This window comes from Octopus sinensis, linkage group LG12 (assembly GCF_006345805.1).
Source record: "Octopus sinensis linkage group LG12, ASM634580v1, whole genome shotgun sequence".
NCBI classification, from domain to species: domain Eukaryota; kingdom Metazoa; phylum Mollusca; class Cephalopoda; order Octopoda; family Octopodidae; genus Octopus; species Octopus sinensis.
This window is the reverse complement of record NC_043008.1, coordinates 48,384,952-48,407,479: the sequence shown is the minus strand read 5'-3', so window position 1 is coordinate 48,407,479 and position 22,528 is coordinate 48,384,952. Positions and strand designations below refer to the sequence as shown.

Below are 22,528 nucleotides of genomic sequence, written 5' to 3'. Positions count from 1 at the left end.
AGTCTCTTGAAATTTCTTGACAGTTTTCCAGACTGTTGTTCAGTTAATTTTAAACTTTTTTGCTATAGCTGTATTACTTTCTCCTCCTTTGTGGAGGGTTATGATTGTATTTCGGTCTATAGCCATTGTCTAATTTATAAATATGAACTTATTTAGTCTGAAATAAAAAGAAGACACATTAAGCTTTTATACTGATGCATAATTATCACATTTATTGATAGTCAGTGAAGCCTGAGACTTCAGTTGCCTAAATTTCAGGACACCATGTATATATTTAAGTGTATATGAATGTACTTTTTGTCTTGACATCATGTGATGGATGTAAACAAGCATCCCCATCATACAAGCGGTGTTAATCATTTCCAATCTTCCATGTAAACATGTCTGGCTATGGAGAAATATTACCTTACTTGGAATCAGAGGAAGGTTGGCGACTGAAAGAGCATCCGGCCATTGAAAATCTGCATTGACAAATTCTGTCTGATCCATGCAAATATGGCAAAGTGAATGGGAAAACGATTATGATGTTTTATATTCTTTTATTCTTTAAGTTGATTCAGTCATTTGGCTGTGGCCATACTGGAGCACCACCTTTAGTCAAACAAATTGACCCCAGGATTTATTCTTTGTAAACCTAGTACTTATTCTATCAGTTTCTTTTGCTGAACCATATGGGAATGTAAACACACCAACATTGGTTGCCAAGCAATGGCGAAGGGTACAAACACACACATACACATACATGTGTGTGCACACACATGCACACACATACACACGCGCACACACAAACATGATGAGCATCTTTCAGTTTCTGTCTACCAAATCCACTCAAGGCTTTGGGCAGCCTGAGGTTATAGTAGAAGACACTTGCCCAAGGTGTCACACAGTGGGACTGAACCCAGAACCATGTGATTGGGAAGCAAACTTCTTACCACACAGTCTCTCCCGAGAGAGAGAGAGAGAGACTAAGCGAAAAAGTAGTTTCTAACAGCATGTGTTACACTGAGAAGATCTGTGCAAATTCTATGAAAAATGTCTCCAAATTTTCTGAACCCATTCAAGTATTGTCTGATTAAATGTGTTAAATGTTTTTGGAAACTGATTATTGAATATTTATTTTATTGTTGTGGAATAAATAAATCAAAAACAAGGCAACATGAACCAAAAACAAAATGAATGAAAACATTAAACTGAAGAAATGAAATCATTCTAGATTCGACTGGTACAATCAATTGAATTGAATCTTTTATCACCATTTTCCTCTGTTTTTCTGTAATGACACAATGTTAGGATATAATGGACAAAGTTAACAGGGAATTGAGTTGGACAGACATTTTTATTTCATTGTAGTTGCTGACCGCTTTATTCTTTTTTGTTGTATGAAATTAGAAGAATTTATTCTTTTATAATTTTATTGTTGTCAGGTCGTGTTATGGTCTTGTTTCCTCAATTGTTGTAGACTCTGTTGCTGGTGTTTAATGATATTTCTGTGTAGTATTTAATATAAAAGCCTTTCTTAATATTTTTGTATAATGTTTGTGTTTGTGCTAGTCGTCTTCATCCTCCTCTTCCTCATCATTTAACATCTGTTTTCCATGCTGGCAAGGGTTGGACTAATGGCATGAGTGCCTCTGTGTGTGTGTGTGTACTGATAGCTGCCCATTCATTTAATGTGTATGGCTAATGGCCATCACTATGACAATTAGAAAATGTGTTTCTTTACCACATATGTCTGTCCTGCAGTGACTCTTACAGCTTTTGTTATAAGCAAGACACATGACATTTGTGTTGTTTATTATTTGGATGTCTCTTGTGCCTTTGTTGTTACGACTTTCAGATATGTGACACATGATTTACTCTCCTAGGCTTTGCCATTGTCTACACATAAGAGTCTCTACTTGTAGACATTGATCATAAATGCAACACTGTCTGTGACGTCTCTGCTTGGTTCCTCTTATGGTTTAAAAGACAGGTTTCTGAAAAATAAACATGGCTGCTACATTATGGTGGAGTGGACTCTTTCCTCCATCACTTCCATCTTTCTGCTCGGTCATCTCATCTTCATATGCTGTGACATTAAAATTAAACCATACGGAAGTTGACGCTCTCCTACAACTTGCTCTAGAACAGGCAGGGGACATCTTTTCGGAGAAGTGGGTCACATGAAACATGGCTCATCATTAGGTGGGTCACACTACTACTAAAAAACAAAAAAATTAAGTAATTTTTCATTAGTCTTGCCATTCAGAAAGTCCCCTGGGCTGCAGTCTGATCATAGCTGCTGTCTAACATGCCATAGAAATTTATCCAGAGTCTTATCGCATGGAAGGAAATTTCATATTTCAAATAATGAAATGGATTGGATCAATCTCAAATCTGTTTTCTTAAACATTCCTTGTTTGTTCATAAAATATTCTGTAAATTTGTATATTCTGTTCTGTTAGTCTGCACCTACTTTATTACTACTTTGTCGTCCAGTAATTGTAGAGAGATTATAAAATGCCATTCTGTATAGGAAGGAGAGTGATGGTGCCTGGATTAGTGGTTAGGGTATTCCGCTCACCATTGTAAGGTCAAAAGTTTGATTCCTGCTGGTGCAAGATACTTTATTTCATGTTGTCCCAGTCCACTCAGCTAGCAAAAATGAGCTGTACCAGTAATGCCAAGGGGCCAGTCTTGTCACTACTTTGAGGGTATGTCACTACTTTGGGAAGTGGTCAGTCACTTTGCATGTTAATTTCACATGGAGGTTGTTCCGTTGATCGGATCAACTGGAACAGTTTTCGCAGTTGATGGAGTGCTAGTTAGTTATATGAAGGAGAAACATTTTTACCATTAGATACAGTTGAGCGGTCATGTTTGGAATAAACATAAAATAAAAAAAAATTGATAATCTCTTCCCTGTTCTAGTTCCCTCATAATAATCTATCTATTTAGCTGTGTTGTGGCCTTGAGTCATTGACCCCTGTCCCCTCTTTCATTATTGTTTTAACATCTAATCTACTCCCTACTCAATGTAACTAATCACTTGTTTATTTTCTTTGCAGTTCATTTCTGGGGTAACTACAACAGTTTTATATTATTGTTTAAATGTTTTCTTTGTGTTTAACCCATAAACTTACTAATTTTAGTTTTGTGACTAATATTAAAAAAAAAAAAATTATTCAACACTGCTGTCAGAAAGTTAACAAAGCAAAACTGAATAATTTTTGTAAAAACTCAAGTTTATTGTCTTTTTTTTTAAATCTTTGATAAAATATTACGTATTTATTTTTTTCAGCTTGGTTGGTTTGATCTAATTCCTCCAAATGTTGGCTAATATAAATTGGTCTAACTTAAATCTTGGCTTAATGTAAACTGAAGAAATCTTTAGGAAATAATCTAATAACGGTTCAAAAGTAGTTTGGAAAAGGCAAAACAAAAAATGTAAAAGAAATGTAACACACACACACCATTGTCGTCATCATCATCATCATCATCATTTACCTTTCACTTCCCCATATTTGCATGGGGTAGATGGAATTTGTTGAGGCATAATTTTTTTTTTACGGCTGGATACCTTTCCTGCCTCCAATCCTCATGTAGTTCCAAACAAGGTAATCCTTCCTCTTGGCTCGTCATGTTTTTCATAGAAGACTGGAAATGAATGGCATCATTTGTATGGTTGTGCTTCTTATTTACAATCATCTCATGATAGCAAGACAAAGGTACACACACATAAGGGAGGGGTTTCTTTCAGTTTCTGCCTACTAGATTTAATCAGAAGGGTTCGGTCAACCTGGGGTTATAGGAGACATTTGCCCAAGATACTGTGCAGTGGGACTGAACCCTAAACCTGAGACCACATGTTTGAGAAACAAGCTTTCTTCACACACACACACACCACACACACACACACACACACACACACACACACACACACATACCTATATCATATGTACACACACACTTTATGGAGTATTTAATTTCTAATTAATTGAAATGGTAGCAACAACTGATCCTATTAAAAGTTTTTAGTTGCAAAGTTACACAATTTCAATTGTCTTCATGAAAAGATTTCTTGAGTCTGGAATATATTTTTATCTGTTTATTTACTATCACATGATATTCTTCCTGTCTGGAATTCTGAGACTAAAATTGTATTGATTGAAAAAATTAAATCAAATTAATTAATTGACCACTTTTTCAGATTTTTACATGTTTATAAGCTGTTTAGTTCCATTATTTTTTCCTAACAACATATATTTAATATTTTTGTTTGCTTAGTTAACTTTTCATAAATATGACAGTTTTTTTTTCAGTGTTTAAAGCAATGTTTATTTTTTAAAATTAAATTTATGCATGAATGTTTTAAATTGTGATGTAATTTTTCTCACTGGAAATTCAATGAAATTTGTGTATTTTGTATTTGTATGCTTTTGATGGAAGTGCATCGTCTGTGTGGTCCAAGAATTATGTCCCTGTCCCCCTTCCATAAGTCAAATTTGTCAATAAGCATTTTAATTAGGTGTCTAAGTAAATCTGGCCCAAATTAATTTTAGAATTGCTTTCAATTATGAAGTAATCTAGTTTATTTGATCAAAAATATTTACTTTGTTCCTAAACAGCTGATCTTTACTTGTATGGTTGACTGGATATGTAGGTATGGTTGATATGTGATTGGGAGGGACGGGGCCTCAGAAATACTGAGTAATAATTGGTTGTACTGGATAACACTCAGCACTTTTAGGAAATATTTTCATTGATTTACTTTTGATAAAAATGAAGAGATTTAATCTTTTTAAAAACTTCACTACTAAACTAAGCCAGAGATAGTTATTTCATATCTTCGTGTTACAGAATATAAGCATTGCTTCAAGATAGCGTTAATGTGGAAAACTGTTGGTGACAGTTTTGGTATTTTGGTGGAATTTCCTTTTAAAAATAATGAATTTTTTGTTTTTCCCCTTCAATAAGAGTTTACTGGTTAAACTAAATTATTACTGTTATTATTTCACTGGGTTCTTTCAAGCAAATCTTAGTCTTGTTAATTAACCAATCTTCAAGTTCAGCTTGTCTAAACCTGATATTATGTTGTCCAAATTCTTTAGTTCTGTTCTCATCAAATCTTTCATGTTGTACTGACTGCTCTGCAATACATTCCTAGATCCTACAAACTAGAGTAGTTAAGGTGGATGTATATGTACGAGGTGTGTTTATATGTACGAGTTTCTTTATGTTTAAGGAAGGTCGGATGTGTATAGTTTCAACTATTGAACAGAAAGTAAATCCAGAGTATCTCCTGAATGTTCATAACTCAGCTGTGATTATAATGATCAATTGATTCTTTCTTTAAGGCCATTAATCTGATTTAATCTACTTAAGACTTTTTACATTACTAAATATTACCGTCACATTATCTACCTTGCTATATTTACATTATATTTCAGTCATTATAATGTTGACTTACTTTAATTTTAAATTGACTTAAAGGAGGAACAGGAGTGCCTTCTGACCTATTTTTAGTGTCCCTGTGACTGGTGGGAAGAAGGGAGGAAATTAGCCTCAGACTGGAGGCCTGGTCCCTAAAACTTGCAGTGGAGTGGACTCTGTTTAAAGCATCCAAGGGCCTGTTGGCTGTTAAACCATATCATGGATTAAGCATGTCCTTCCCAAAACAAAAATGACTTCTCCAGTAGCCTCTCACATTGTCTGTCTACCAAATTCCATTCATTGGGCTGTGGTAGAAGACATTTGCACAAGATGCTGCAGAGTGGAGTTGAACCCAAAGCCACATTGTTGGGAAGTAAGCTTCTTAACACAGTCATGCCTGCATCCACTTCACAAGACACAACACAACACAACACACACACTCTCTCTCTCTCTTCCTCTCCCCTTCTCTTTCATTCTTTGTTTTTGGCTGGTTTTCAGCTGAGAATGTCTTGAATGTGATTACTAAGTGCCATAGACATGAATCATTGTAAAGAATATATTCTGAAGGACAACATTGAATAATAAGAGAGAGCAAGACAAAAGCCGACAGTGAAGGAATCTTAGAATATGTTTTATTGTTAATTCCAACAGGTAAACAAATACCTGCATGTAATTCTTATGGTTGAGGGTCAACTTAGATTTATTGACATTTGGTAAAATAAAGAGTTTAGTCATTCTAAACAAATGTGCATTACTGACCTATATTTGGAAATGGCAAATACAGTTTCCTTTTTGAGACGAAATTAAAGCAGTAAAAAGGTACCTTTGTGACATCTGATGTTTTAATATTAAATTGAAGTCCAAAAGGTGAACCTGGCAGAACTGTTAACCTGCCAGAGAAGGTATTTTGCAGCATTTAGTCCGTCTTTATATTTTTGAGTTTCAATTTCACCAACATTGACTTTGTATTTCATCTTTCCAGGATTGACAGAATAAGTACAAGTTGGGTGCTGGGGATGATGGAATTGGCTTACTCCTCCCCTGAAATTGCTGGCCTTGTGCCAAAATTTAATTCAAAGTCCTAACTTAAATTTTAAATTTAATTACTCTCTAATAAGATGATGCCATTTCAGTGTCATCATACTGTTTACATAATGCCACTATGTCTCTCTTTGATGAACCTCTATATGATTGCTTGACCCGTTAGAATTAGCAGTCAAAATCCCTTTAAGTATATCTTGGTTAATGCATTCTAGAAAAATGTCCATTGAAGCTATACCAGGCACTAAAGCACAACATTCTTTAATTTGATACAATACAGTCTTTTATGAATTTAATGAACCTTTCTATACAATATGTATGTACTGACTGTATTCATCAGTGTCACCTTATGTCTGTTTACCTATGCTGGCATGGGTTGGGCAAGTCTTAGCTGTGTCTCTTACCACTTGTGACTGTCTTTTGTCACCTGATACAGCAACAACAAAGAAAGCAGGAACAGGATACTCTCTTCCTGTGTATGTTCTGATATTTTCGGTATGGTTTTTAACAGCTAGATGTCCTTCCTACCACCGAACACTGTATAGCGTGATCTGCAGACATTTTTTCCATGTTACCAGCGCTTGAGAGGCTGCCCTTAATGAGACAACCCACACACATACACACTCTCTGCTGCATGTTTTCAACAAATGTTTGTCTTGGGAATTGACACCTTTACAGTGGCGTTTGCTGCCTTTGGTATTAACCAGTGTTGTAAGCATGGAATGATTAAAGTTTTATTATAATTTTGTAAGCTAAGATAAGTTATTGCTTTTTTTTTCTTTATTGAAACTCTACAAAGAACTTCCACCTTTAACCACTCAGCTACTTCAATGTCAGAACAATTAAACTAAATGTCAATATTGTTTGTGATAACCAGGTTTTGCTTTCATTTCTGTTGGCACAGAACTTGAGCTTCTAGCAAACTTTTCAAAAGTGTTCAGCCAATGTTTACCCACTGTTTTCTACTGAACTCATCAAATTCCTAATGTAAATAAAACTTTGGGCATCTAGATAGATATCTCTCTGCAAGGGTGGACAGTCTTGCAATACGGTGTCTTTCAATTCTTTTATAGCAGGGAGTTTCAGTGCTTCCATAACTTTCCCTTTACAACATTTCATTGGTCCACCTCTACTTTTATTGTCAATCCATGAAACATTTTCAATCACACCCACCCACCCCTGCATCTCACTTATCTCCCTTTCTAGCCCCCCTCTTTTGCCTGTAAAACACCATTCTACACACCTCCACTATATTCATTTTCATTTTAATTCACCATGTTGCTTTTGCTGTGAAACCCATCGCTTTTCATGTAACCATTTGTTTTTCTTCTTCAATGTTGCCAATGAAGGACCACCATCACCACCACCACCATCCAAAACATTAAATTCTCTTCTGTCACATTCGCAAATTATATTTTGTGTACTTTTGTACACTTTGTTGTTTTTTGTTCTTTTTCATTTTTTTTTAAATTCAAAATGACATAGGTTACAATATCATGTGTTATGGACTTCTCAAAGGAATGTAGTAAAACTCTTAAAGACTTTATAATAATAATAATAATAATAATAATAATAATAAGAGGTCACTACAATGACTTTCTGGTTGTTGTTGTGTTCCTGCAGAAACTTCACTTTTGAATGTATTACAATATTTTGCTGGAAAGAGTTTGTCTTCTCTTGCACAAAAGTAATTGTATTGTTGGTTCAGCTGTGTGTGTGTGTGTGTGAGCGTATGTGTGTATGCGTGTGTGAGTCTGTTGCTACTGAAATGTTTACATGTCATCACTTCAGCTGATTTTGGTGAATAGTTTGCACAGATTCTCATTAAAATATAGAAACACACACACACACACACACAGTTATCTTGTCGACAGAAAATGGCATGAAAAAAGTGAATCTCACTGTGGATCAGATGTCAAATTTAATTAAAATTTTTTCATAGTGAGACTGTTTTGAATTAAAATCTTTTTGTATTTTGTTTTAAAAATAAGAATTTTCTGACTAAACAAAATTATAATTCCCCCCCCCTGCCATTTTCATGTTTAGACTGAAGTTGAAGTCGGTCCTCTTTGAGCTGTGACCAAAGGTATTCCAACCACAACCATCTTGTCTTTAACTTTTGCAGGCTTTGTGTATTTTGGACTACATTTTTCAGTGTATTCGTTTTTGTAAAGAAGATAGGGTGTGATTTGAAGGACATTCGGCTGCTATGTCTTGTAGACTGAGTGACCATATTCTTTACATGTATTGGTTGGTTGGTTGGCCAAAGCACCATAATTTCTCTTGCGCTGTTTTTATCTGTCAGCCTTAGATACGAGTGGCTTCAGAATTTTACGATTGCATTGTCAATGCAAGTGTGAGGGGGTGGTGTTGGAGAGGAGAAACCTTAGGAATGGTAAATAAATTTTGAAAGCAAAACCATTTAGTCTAATTCTGGAACATTGAAATAAATAGAATGAGGCAGATTTTGTTTTTTTGTCCGAAATCAATGGATTGCAGGAGAGATTCTTTCCAATGAATCTGAAGATAATTTGTGATTTAATCCACCTTTTGGGTAGATTTTATAGTAGGAATATGTTGGATTAAATTTAGGAATAGATCAAAGCCATGGTCATGAAAAGGTATGTTATTGAACAGAAGGTGGTGGTGGGGAGGTAACAAAAACAAAGGAAAAACCCCTTCTTAGACCCCCTTCGGTCATGAATGACCATGGGATTGCACCTAGAAAGTTACCCTCCGAGGCACAAGTCCAGGCAAGGTTGTTTGTGGAAGGCCAGCAGTTGCCCATGCATACCGGCCTCCCCTCTCCACACCACCAATGTTATCCAAGGGAAAGGCAAAGGGGCCGATACAGCTTGGCACCAGTGATTTCGCGACTCATTTCTACAGCTGAGTTAACTGGAGCAACATGAAATAAAGTGTCTTGCCCGAGAACACAACACGCAGCTCGGTTTGGGAATCGAACTCACAACCTCACAATTGTAAGCTTGATGCTCTAACCACTGAGCCATGCATCTTCACAACCCTAAACAAACCCCCAAAAGCAAACGTCTACCTTTCCATTCCTTTTCTACAAGGTTGTCAAATTTGGTGATTGAGTTAAGTGGATGGTTTATGTTGTTTGACAGTATAAAATATGATTAGCTATTTCTGCTGAATTGTTTAAATAAATAATTAACAGATCTGCTAGTAGCTTCTGGATCATGCCATTTATTATTCCAGTGTCCTGTTAGTTTACTCAAGTCCTTCTAATACGCCATACCCTACTTTACTCCATCGTCTCCACCCCTGTTTCATTTACCATTGTTTCATTTGAAGATCATTTCGTTAAAAGCCAATAATAGACTCTTGATTCTACTCAGGCTTCTCATTTGCTCTAATGTTTATTTAATAGTTTAGAAAATCCTGTTTAAAGCTGTTGGTTAATTTTAGAAGTTATTTAAACCTACCTCTTGTACAGATTAGCATTTTAATTGTGTTAAGATGACCCATCGTGCTTAAATATCATGCCAAAACTTTAAAATGTCACACACACACACACACACACACGTGACAGATATGTTTATGGCTGCTTCTAGTTTCCCATTAACTTCTCAATTAAAAACATATGTTGAAAGTTTAGTTAATAATAGTGACGACTGTAGTCGATATAGCAAGTAGTTTATTCTTCTAAGTCTAACCACACACATCTACAAATGGTTAGACAGTGTTCACACACACACACACACACACACAATAACTGTCTGTGAATAAATACAGCGTGTTTTATTTGAATCAAGTTGAACTGGAGGTTAAGGAAGACTCTAACTTTGAATCTGTAATTCAAATCTTTAGTCATTTAATGAATCAAAACTTAATTTTAAAATTTTTTGTTACAATATTTCTGTTGAGGTAGACTGCTTTTGTTTTAATTAATTTTGAAAATAACGAAGAATTTAGTAAAATAACTTTGTTCTTATCAAGCTGGTATTTGGAACAGGAAATTTTGATGGAAGGTTTTTATTTAGATTGCCTTAAACATTGTAAATCACAGAACCAGAGTGGATTGGTGTGTTGACGGTCTTTGTGAATGTAGATAATTGTAGAATATATACGTTGCCTTACTGGCTCCTGTGCCGGTGGCATGTGTAAAAAGATTCGAGCGAGGTCGTTGCCAGTACCGCCTGACCGGCCTCCATGCTGGTGACATGTAAAAAGCACCCACAACACTCTTGGAGTGGTTGGCGTTAGGAAGATCATCCAGCTGTAGAAACTCTGCCAAATCAAGATTGGAGCCTGGTGTAGCCATCTGGTTTGCCAGCCCTCAGTCAAAATCGTCCAACCCATGCTAGCATGGAAAGCAGATGCTAAACGATGATGATGATGATGATGATGATGGCTGTTTGTCTGTTAAGAAAGCTCAATTGATGTGTTGTCAGAGAATGTTGTGCAGGTTCCAAATTGCAGATAATCATTGGTAGCAACGGCAGCAATAAGAATTTCTATATTGTTTGTTTTTAAGATTAAAGATAAACTGCAGGAGAAGGAATGGTCCTTTTGAACTATTAAGATAACTTGTCACTTGCACCACCTACACCAAGGGAAAACACACCTCTACCTTTACCCATCTCCATAATATACGACTAACATATAGTCTCTCTTTCTCTCTCTCTCTCCCCTTCACACACACACACACACACACACACACACACACACACACACTGTTGTATGATGTTATATAAATAAATAAAGGCAAGGTATTGGATGACTCGAAAAGACTATTTACATTCAGATCCTGGAGTTGATAACAATAAGTATGATTTTGATCATCAAGATAATATTATTATGATTTGCCTTTCAGCTGTATATGTGCCATATTGTTTAACTGTTGGTGTGTGTGTGTGTGTGTGTTGTCTGTCTCTAGGTTAGGCCTGTTGTCTGTCTGTGTGTACACATGTATATGAGAGTAGTGTAAGAAGATAAAAACTTTAATCTGATTTCTTTTTCAGAACTTGAGCTCTGGAATATCCAATACCATGACGGTAGATTTCTTCAATTTGTTTTGTTCTTTTAGCATTTTGTAGATTAGTTTTTCTTCTTTTTCTTCATAGTTGTTGTATCATTGTTGTCTTCTTCTTCTTCCTCATTCTCTGCCCCTCTGTTTTCTTCTCTTTCATCCATACAGCATGCTCTTTCATGCATGACTATTAGTTCAGCTTGTAACCTTTAATCTATTACTAATGCTAACATCCTTTCTGAAAGACATCAATTTGCTCTTGTTTTACACAAATGTTGAAATTGGTTAACACACACACACACTGTATTTTCCGCTTGGTTTAAGTGCTAGGGTTGTGCACTTGAGCTTCAACACAGCTCTTTTTTCTCTTTAATCTTTCTTTCAGGCGATTTCCTCCGTCAGTTCCAAGTGCCTCCGCTTACCTTTTCCTACTGGAAAGCTGCATCGATAACCAAACAACTAACACTGGAGTTGTTTCCCCTGCTTCCATGTTCTTGTCTCACACACACACACACACACGCACACACACACACACACACACGCACACACACACACACACACACACACACACACAACACACACACACACACACACACACACACACACTGTTGTATGATGTTATATAAATAAATAAAGGCAAGGTATTGGATGACTCGAAAAGACTATTTACATTCAGATCCTGGAGTTGATAACAATAAGTATGATTTTGATCATCAAGATAATATTATTATGATTTGCCTTTCAGCTGTATATGTGCCATATTGTTTAACTGTTGGTGTGTGTGTGTGTGTGTGTTGTCTGTCTCTAGGTTAGGCCTGTTGTCTGTCTGTGTGTACACATGTATATGAGAGTAGTGTAAGAAGATAAAAACTTTAATCTGATTTCTTTTTCAGAACTTGAGCTCTGGAATATCCAATACCATGACGGTAGATTTCTTCAATTTGTTTTGTTCTTTTAGCATTTTGTAGATTAGTTTTTCTTCTTTTTCTTCATAGTTGTTGTATCATTGTTGTCTTCTTCTTCTTCCTCATTCTCTGCCCCTCTGTTTTCTTCTCTTTCATCCATACAGCATGCTCTTTCATGCATGACTATTAGTTCAGCTTGTAACCTTTAATCTATTACTAATGCTAACATCCTTTCTGAAAGACATCAATTTGCTCTTGTTTTACACAAATGTTGAAATTGGTTAACACACACACACACTGTATTTTCCGCTTGGTTTAAGTGCTAGGGTTGTGCACTTGAGCTTCAACACAGCTCTTTTTTCTCTTTAATCTTTCTTTCAGGCGATTTCCTCCGTCAGTTCCAAGTGCCTCCGCTTACCTTTTTCCTACTGGAAAGCTGCATCGATAACCAAACAACTAACACTGGAGTTGTTTCCCCTGCTTCCATGTTCTTGTCTCACACACACACACACACACGCACACACACACACACACACACACACACACACACACACACACGCACACACACAATGAGAGTGGTTACAATTGGAAGAACTAATAGAATCTCAGCTAAAATACTTCCTCTTTCAAATCCTGTCCAGGTGGATTTTGCTACCATTCTGATATCAGTCAAATATTTTGGGTGCTGGTGGTGGATTATCTCTTCCTGTGGAGATGGAGCTCCAGTATGGTCGTTGTCTATTTGAAACTACGTTCTTGCTTTCTGCATCTCGCTATAACATACTTCATCACAAGCCAATAAACTAGCCTCTTTGTGCTCACCTCTCTTGCTAGACATAGCAGACAAATCTGTCTGTCTGCCTGCTTGCTTGCCTTTCTGTCTGTGTGTTGTTCACTAATTCTAAAACATATTCTTCATCCTCTCCATTAATTTGGATGGGGACAGTTTTCTTGTCTGATTCAATTTACTCTCACCTCTTTTCTCCCTTACTTTCTCTCTCTTTATCTTCTCTCTCTCTCTCTCTCTCTGTCCTCTCTCCTTACTTCTCTCTCATATTCTAACTCACACTTCACTCTAAGGCATTCTCCTTTCATAATTGTTGAGTGTTGAGCAAAAGCCTCTCTCAATAAATCTCCCAGTTGTAGTGTAATGTTAAATGTCTTATGTAGCAAGAATGCACATCATTAATCTTTCTAAATCCTCTCTGAATACTGACCAAATCCTCCTGTTTAACAAGTTATAATTAATTTTTTCTCTCAAAAAAAAAAAACTTTCTTCCATTTCCCTCACGTGGAGCAAGTGACTCATTTCTCAATATCTTCATCTTGTTGTTCTTGACAGAAAAGAAAACCATTGACTAACAAACATTACATGTCTCTTCAGTTTCTCCACATTTGATTGCCTTTTGACATTCCTATTGACATGCCATGAAATTCGATAATTCTTCAATGTTTTGTAGCCAGAGTTTGCAACCATTTTAGCTACAATTACGAAAGCAATGCTAATTTTTCATTTTCTTTTCCATCATGTCTCAGTCATGTTGGCATGTTATATTATCACTACAACCACAAATGCATTTGTTTTTGCCACTGTTGTTGTTGTTATCTCTACCTTATCTTTCTTTTTAGACAATAACCTGATTAATTGCCTGCATTTTTTTTAATTTCTAGTTGCAGTTGCTTTTGATTTTCTTTTTAAACAAAAACCATTTATGTCTGTCCTTGTGACTGGTGAAACCCAAACTACAGTAACCTCTCTCTCTCTCTCTCTCTCTCTCCCTCCAATGGATAATTTTTTTTGTATAAAAAATATGCCTTTTTATATTTTAAATTTCTTTCTTATACCTGTTTCTTTGTTTTGTTTGTATAATTAAGAGGAAATTAAAACAATACAGAAGTATATTGAGAAGAAAATAACAAGATATTTTCTGTTTCACTTGCTTGATCTCTTAGAAGGGGCAGTGCCTCTGGCTTTTGTAGGGCCTCCAAGATTAGCATGCTATTATTGTTCCATTTAAACTGTTGCAAATCAACCCCTTTTGACATCTTGTGGATAGATCTATTATTCCATGCTCAAAAAATTTCCTGTCTTTACTAGCCAAACCCTTCCAAGTGAACTTTTACATCCTGTTCAGAGTTAGATTTTGAAGAGACCAAAACAGGTGAAAATCTGAAGGCAAATATGGAAAGTGCAGCAAAACTTCCCAGCCAAGCCCCAGTAACTTTTGTTGCATCTGCAAAACGTGTGTGGTCTGGCATTGTGATGAAAGACAATGCTCATATGATTAGCAAGTGCTGGATACTTCTTGTGGATGGTTGCTTTTGATTTGTTGTGTTAGTCATAGTACACATCCAAATTGATGGTCCTGTCCATGGGAAGAAGCTCATAAAAGGCACTACCCTTCCAATCCCACCAAACAGAAAGTATAACTTCCTTTGGGTGAAGTCCTGCTTTGGAAGTTGTTTGTGGTGGTTTGCTGAAAAGGGTTGCTTTCTTTACATTTCTGTTGGGCAAAGTTAACCTCATTCAAATGATGCCAGACTCGAACATTGAACCTGCTGATGGAGCCAAGTTGATGCAGATGGTTTTGCAACACTCAATTTGGATATTTGGAGAATATCTGCCATCATTTTAGTCACATAATGAGGAGGGTTTGGTGTTGACTGCTACATTTTGTCAACTGATAATCTCAGTTAGTCAAGCAGAGTGACGTGCATCTTGAACCAAAATATTACCCAATCGAAATCTTGGAAACCATTTCTGACACACGTTCCATAACAGCATCCTCCCCAGAAACAAAACATATCTTCCTGCTGGCTTCTTCCACTTTCTTGCCTTTTTTAAAATGAAAAAAAAGTACAATGTTCATTTTGGTTCTTGATTTTCAGGGTGAACCCAAGCACAAAAAATACAATTGTTGCAAGTTTGCACTGAACTATGTTGATGTGTGAAGTATCTAATGAGTGTGCGTGTGGAAGGGAGAGACTGAAGTTGGCTGCTTATTAGAGGGCTTGAAGTTTAGTGTCAACATAAACCAAACAGACTTTTTGTTAAACTCAATGATTCCAACTTCTGGAGGTGTAGCCTATAAACTGGTAACTGCCTTATACACCATAACAGTAGTTGTCAAGTTCTATATAGAGATCATAATCTCCTTAAATTCATCTACTCAGATTATCAAAGATTATTCTTGCAACCTCATCATCAATAATTGTGTTCTGTGATTGGTGATTTACCAGATATTGAAAGTGCTCAATATTTTCCATGTCTCACCAAGTCTCCCAAATAGCAGGTTCCTACTTGTTGATGAAGCAAGACACCTTTTTAGTTTTAACTAAAGTTGGCCGTTAAGCACTTACTGTTGTGCATATTGTGTATTCATATTGATGGGGTCTTCCCTCTGACATGAAGTCAGTCTCAGTTGAATGACTTACCATCTGATTGATAAATAAATACGTTGAGTAAAACAGGATATTCAGGAGTATTGTATTGAAGTAAAAGGGAATATCTGATGTAAAATGACTGTGGCTGACAATTCTCTAAGATTAAAACTCTTTGGCAACGGCCCCTGGTTAACAAATTTCAGCTAAGTCTATATCTGAAAAGAGGACCATTTTCTATGTGTGGCAGTAGAAATATTGTTTCTCATTTTAAAATGTGGTTACTCCAATGATATTTGTAGATTAGTCAAGCAACTGAATTTCTGTGGTGGCTTTGAAATGGTCATGAAATGAAAAATAAGTCAGTGGAATGTTTGAATGAAATGCTGTGAAATGGCAGACTGTGACAAGGTGTTTATTTTCATGGTGTAGCAGTGTGGCAAGAAGTTTATTTTGGTCAGGTTCTCAACAGCTTCACTTTCCTTAAAGAAAATATCTTTTGACTGGGATTTGTTGTGAGAATTTGAGAAAGTTGTGAGACCTTAGAGGACAAAAATTAATCAATGATGTCGAGAGTGGATTTTTTTTTTAAACAGACCTAATGTGAAAAGAAAAAAAAAACTGATTTGGATTGAAGAACAATGTAATAATGTAATAATTGGTTGTTGTTGTTGTGATGGTGATGGTGTTGGTGGTGGTGGTTTGTGATATTTAGATCATTCCACAGTCTTTGTTATTCTGAATCCATTCTACTAATATTGTTTATAGAATATTGATTTCTTTGGATAAACTTGAAAGCCAATTCTTGTCGGTTGGTGGTGCAAGTCTACAGTTGATTGGTCCAGTATCAGTGTATTACTGATAATTATTTTTTATTGACCTCAGAAAGATGGCAATGTTTGTGGTTGTAATAGCAGCAGCAGCTGCAGCAGCAGTAGTAGTAGTACATGCAGTGAAACTCTGCTAATTCCGACACTGCCAGTCTCAGTATATTACTTATGCTATTGATTAGGGACATATTTTGTAGGAGGTGGGTGTAATTGATTAAACTTAATTGATTAAACTAACTAATTAGTGATGTTTATGTTCGATGAAAGGTGGGCAAGTGAACATGGAATTTTAACTTTGGAACAGTGAAGCAGTGAATGTAAAATGTCTATTCTAGTGGTTCTCAACCAGGGTCTGGATGGCCCCTGTGGGTCTACATAAGATTTTATTGTTAAAATTTGTGTGCAATAAAACTGGTTACGCTTCTCCAATACACAAAATATTTTAAGAATTTTTTAATAACACTTCCTAATAATAGGATTTTTTAAACACAGAATGACTAGGAGGGTCCAGTAAGGGGAAAATAGGAATCAAATCTGGTCTTTTCTAATGTTATGGGCCATTTTGTGTAATGGGATTTCTATTTGTCAGACACAAAATAAATTTTTGCAGGGGTGATTGAATATTTTTTTAGGAGTTGTTTTAATAAAGTCACAAATTTGAAGGGTAAAATTAATAGTGATGTGATTTGAACCTGGAATGGGAGGCATCTAATCATTGTCTACCGTTTGTGTCAACTTACATTTCTAAACTGCACAAAACCAAAATAACGGAATCAACTCTGACACGTAATGGATGCTAAATCCATTGATTAAGGAACGATGAAAAGGATTTGAACTCAATGCTGAAGTAAATACTAAAAGACATCTTATAGAACTGTCATCATCATCATCATCACCACCATCATCACCACCATCATCATCATCACCATCATCATCATCAATTAATGTCTGTTTTCCATGCTGGTATGGGTTGCATGGCTTGACAGGCGCTGGCGAGGCCAAGGGCTGCACCAGGTTCCAGTTGTCAGTGTAGGCTTAGGTTTCCATGGCTGGATACCCTTCATAAAGCCCAAACCACTTTACAAGTTTACTGGGTGCTTTTTACACTGCATCAGTGCGGGTGCTTTATATGTGGCACTGGCATGGGTGCTTTTTATGTGACACCAACACAAGTATGTTTTACATGGCACCAGCACCCTTGAACCTGTAAGACAAGGATCTCTCAGTGGATGGCATGGTTATAAGGGACATATCTTTATGTATGACCTCAATTTTACGTAGCTTAATGTGTCTTCTCAAGTATAGCAAATCACCAGAAGTTTTGTGGACACCCTGTATAATGTCTTACTAATGTGTATCTAGTTGTGTAGTCACACGATGTAGTCATATTTGTTGGGGAGAACTTACTTGGTCAAAGCTAGGTGAATATATTTGTAGTTATCCCTTGAGACAGACTGAGCAGTCTGTTAATCAGAAATAGACAAATGGCTTGTAAAAAAAAGGGAGAGACATTTGTAGTACTAAACTAAAAGCTTAATTTTTACATAAAATCAGTAAGGAGTTGCTGAGGTTAGTCCCTGGCATCTCTGCTTGAGCTGACCTATCCATTTATAGGAGTTGGTTGAACAAAAGATTGTTGTTCTAGGGAAGTTGTTGAAGGAAACTTTAAGGAGAATTTTCTCTGCTACAGTGATTCTTTATGTTGAGGTGCTTTTATTTAATTTAATGATGGAAAATTGGCTCCATTAATTTTCATCAAATATATTCACTAACGCCAATTTTCTAATATGAGTATGCGTGTGCTTATGTGGTAAGAAGTTTACTTCTCAACCTCATTATTCTGGGTTCAGTCCCACTCTGTGATGCCTTTGACAAGTGTCTTCTTCTATAGCCTCAGGCTAACCAAAGCCTTGTGAGTGGATTTGGTAGATGGAAATTGGAAGAAGCCCACTGTGTGTGTGTATATATATACACACACATTATATTTTGCACATTACTTAATCATCATTATGTTTTATCTTATATTTAATCTTTCTATAAGATGTAATTTTCTAGATGGTATAATTTAATTTTTCATTATTGAATTTATGAAAGGTGTTGTTTTCTAATTTATATATATATATATATATATGTATATATATTCCTTGTGTACCGGCTGTCCCCTGCTTCCCTATCCAACCGAGTATTCTTAACCCATGCTGGTGCCATATAAAAAGCATCCAGTTCACTCTGTAAAGTGGTTGGCATTAAGAAGAGCATCCAGTCATAGAAACCCTGCCAAAACAGACATAGAGCCTGGCTAGCTTTTCAGTTGGCCAGCTTCTCTCAAACCATCCAACCCATGCCAGCTTGCAAAACAGATGTTAAATGCTGCTGCTGATGATGATGATATCAATGTGTGTGTCTTTGTCCCTCATCACTGCTTAATAACCGATATTGGTGTGTTTACATCCCTGTAACTTAGTGGTTTGGTAAAAGAGAATGATAGAATAAGTATCGGGCTTAAAATAATTAAAAGAAAAGTCCCGGAGTTGATTTGTTTGACTAAAATTCTTCTAGGTGGTGCCCCAGCATGGCCACAGTTTAATGACTGAAACAAGTGTCTGTTTAAATTCTACCAAGGTTGACTCCACCTTTGGGGTCGATAAATACCAGTTGAATACTGGGGTTGATGTAAATTGACTTACCCCCTCCCCACAAATTCCAGACCTTGAAGGATTATTATTTTTATTATTATCATTGGTTTCATTTCAAATTTTTGCACAAGGTCAGCAAGTTTAGGGGGTGGGTTTAGTCGATTACATTGACCTCAGTGCTCAACCAGTACATTGACCCTGAAAGGATGAAGGGCAAAGTCGACCTTGGTGAAATTTGACCTCAAAACATAAAAGACAGACGAAATACTGCTAAGCATCTTGCCCGGCATGCTAACGATTCTGCCAGCTTGCTACATTATTATTAATCTTATTAAAGTGGTGAACTGGCAGAATCGTTAGCATGCTGGGCAAAATGCTTAGCAGTATTTCATCTGACTTTATGTTTTGAGTTCAAATTCCACTGAGGTTGACTTTGCCTTTCATCCTTTCAGGGTTGATAAATTAAGTACCAGTTGCGTACTGGGGTCAATCTAATTGACTGGCCCCCTTCCCCCAAAATTTTGGGCCTTGTCCCTAGAGTAGAAAAGATTATTATTTATTATTATCATTATTAAGGGAGTGAGCTGGCAAAATTGTTAGCACACTGGATGAAATGCCTAGTGGCACTTTGTCCGTCTTTACATTCTGAGTTCAAATTCTGCTGAGGTTGACTTTGCCTTTCATTCTTTCGGGGTCAATAAAGTAAGAATGGAGGCTTCATAAGAGGCCACTGAGAAAGATAGTTATATAGTGTTGCTATTTATTAAGATTAGTAAAGATGTGTTGTTTTGTAGAGAAATAACCAGTCAAGCGATACATACCTGACACGGTTAAAGATTGTGATCAACAATGAGGAATTATGAGATATTGAGAATGTGATGTGTATTAGCTGAGGGGAAGCAAGTTGTGGAGGGAATTGTGATATGTAATAAGCCCAGCTTGGGGTGTTCAAAGATCAGCTTGCTTTTGTTGGTGTTTATATATGTTAGAATAGTTTTGTTTGGCTGTGAAAGGCAGGGATGAGAGTTACTGATGTAAATTGAATGAAACAAGATAGGTGAAGGATATACAATTGTTGTCTGAAATAAATTGATTTGTGTATCTGATGGCAAACAGACACCAGGACATTGATTATCATGATAATATAAACATTAGTCTAGAATACTGAACACAAAAACAGGAGCAGCAGGGGATGGGGGGGGGGAGTGCCCTGGTTAGGCTTTCATGAAAAGCTATGTGTACTACATAAAAACTTTGCATAACAGGAAAAAAATTAGTAATGGGAATTAGTGAATCATAATATTTTTAAGGACAATGTTAACAAAAAATATCCAAACAGGTGGTAATTGTGTGTGTGTGTGTGTATGCATTGTAGGAGTTTATGTGCATATAATGACTGGTGAATTGATCTCATCTTTCCAGTTTCTATTTGTAATTACTTTCCATGATTATCTTTCACCATTATATTCCGACAGATATAACATATCATTAGCTCTTATAATACTGCATATACATCTTTAACCATTATATTGCTACATATAATATATATATATATAGCCATTTATAATGGTTGTATACTGTCAACTTAACGTGACAGTAGGGGATTACACCACCGTTAAGTTGACAGTATACAACCATTATATCGCCCCACCACCGTACATATCTCTATGAGATATTTAGAAATTTAATATTTCTGATTTATATAGCCATTATATTCCTCAATATATATCTTTAACCATTACATTCTTGGAACTCACAAAACTTATTCCTGTTAGTATTTCAATACTTAATCACTTGGCCATAGTTCACTCGGCAATCTGAGCCAACTGTTACAAGATAGTCACAGTATTCAAAGCAATTAGAAGAGCTTTGTTGCACTGACTCTGGACAATACCTTCTTCCCAGTGGTAGCACAATATGGTATTAGCACTGCGTACTTACTGTCTCTCCAATAACACTGTATGATGCCATGGCACCATGCAGACAAAGCACCAGTGCTGATTTGACCTAAAAGCCATCCATGCTGGCACCACATAGAAGGCACCTTTGCTTCCATGCTGGCAACATGTAAGAAGCACCTGTACTGGTGCCACATAAAAAGTACCCATGTTGGTAACATGTCAAAATGTAAAAACCCACCTGTGATGGCACCATGTAAAAAGCAGCCATACTGGTGTGATGTAAGAAAAGCTTCCATACTATTAGCATGCAAAAAGTACCCAGTACACTCTGTAAAGGGGTTGGCATTAGGAAGGGCATCCAGCTGTAGAAGCCATGCCAAAACAGAAGACTGGAGCCAGGTGCAGCCCTCTGGTTTGCCAGCTCCTGTCAAACCATTCAACCCGTGTTAGCTTGGAAAACAGATGTTTGATGCTGATGACTGCCATATGATCAATCCCACGACACAGTATTAACACTGTATACTGCTGTGGCACAATAACAGTATAGTGTTTATTGCTGAGTTAGCACTAACACTATATTATGGTCAACTGTAGTGGAACGTTGGTTTACAAGTGCCTCTCATGAACAAATCAGTTTATGGAACACTTATTCAAACATAAAATGTCTCAGGTGACAAATGTTGTCTCTTGTACTGAACATGTAATCCAGCAACAACCGTTGGCAACAAGCTGGGAGTATCAGCTTCTGCTTAGTGCACATCCCTGCTTGAATTCACTGTGCCCTCTCTTGAATTTCCTATGAGAAAAACAAGTTTTGGTTTACACACATTTTGGGTGATGAACAGCCTTCAGGAACAAATTAAATTCGTAATCTGAGATTCCACTGTATACATTGCTGTCCCAGTAATAGTCTTGTATAATTAGTTGTGTACTTTCTAGTTATTTCTATTCCACATTGCTCTCTACAATCAACCACTCCAGATATGAATTTTAGTTATGGAATTTCTCTTTTACTCTTTCTCCTACATATCTAGACATAGACATTTTTTCGTTGTATTGTAAAATAATGTTTAAAACTGTTCACACATGCATGCATGCACATACGCACACATGCACACAAAATGTTAAGTGGCCAGAAGAACATTCCATTTGGTACTAATAATATTTTGCTTCAAAAACTTAAGTACATACTCAGTCGTAATATTATGTTTTGTACACGACCATAATATGGAAATATAGAATGATGTTGACTATTTACAAATAGTCTTAGTTCCATGGTGATCGTTTCTTTATTTCGATTACCAATATTTGTTCTGTGTTGACCTGTTCTTTATTTGTTATCAACTGCTGATGTTTTTGATATTTTTGATTGGTCCATCAACCCAGCTCATATCAACTTCTTGATCCTCTCTTTATTTGAAAAGTC

The 22,528-nt window shown here is 36.4% G+C and overlaps 1 protein-coding gene across 11 annotated transcripts in view; it reads left to right on the top strand.

Annotated features, from left to right (window-relative positions):
* LOC115217963 (activated Cdc42 kinase-like) overlaps nt 1–22,528 on the top strand; it is a 334,743-nt gene that overhangs the window by 193,920 nt on the left and 118,295 nt on the right. For 5 of the 11 annotated variants that reach the window (XM_029787686.2, XM_036507897.1, XM_036507898.1 and 2 more), the window contains 2 exons: nt 3,048–3,059; nt 12,343–12,375. The exons of 1 other annotated variant lie outside the window; for it this stretch is intronic. In XM_029787686.2, the coding sequence (XP_029643546.1) occupies nt 3,048–3,059; nt 12,343–12,375 (45 nt within the window). Of the gene's footprint in view, nt 1–3,047; nt 3,060–11,441; nt 11,475–12,342; nt 12,376–22,528 lie in introns of all 11 variants that reach the window. 5 more of the 11 variants (XM_036507900.1, XM_029787689.2, XM_036507899.1 and 2 more) reach the window with 4 other exon arrangements.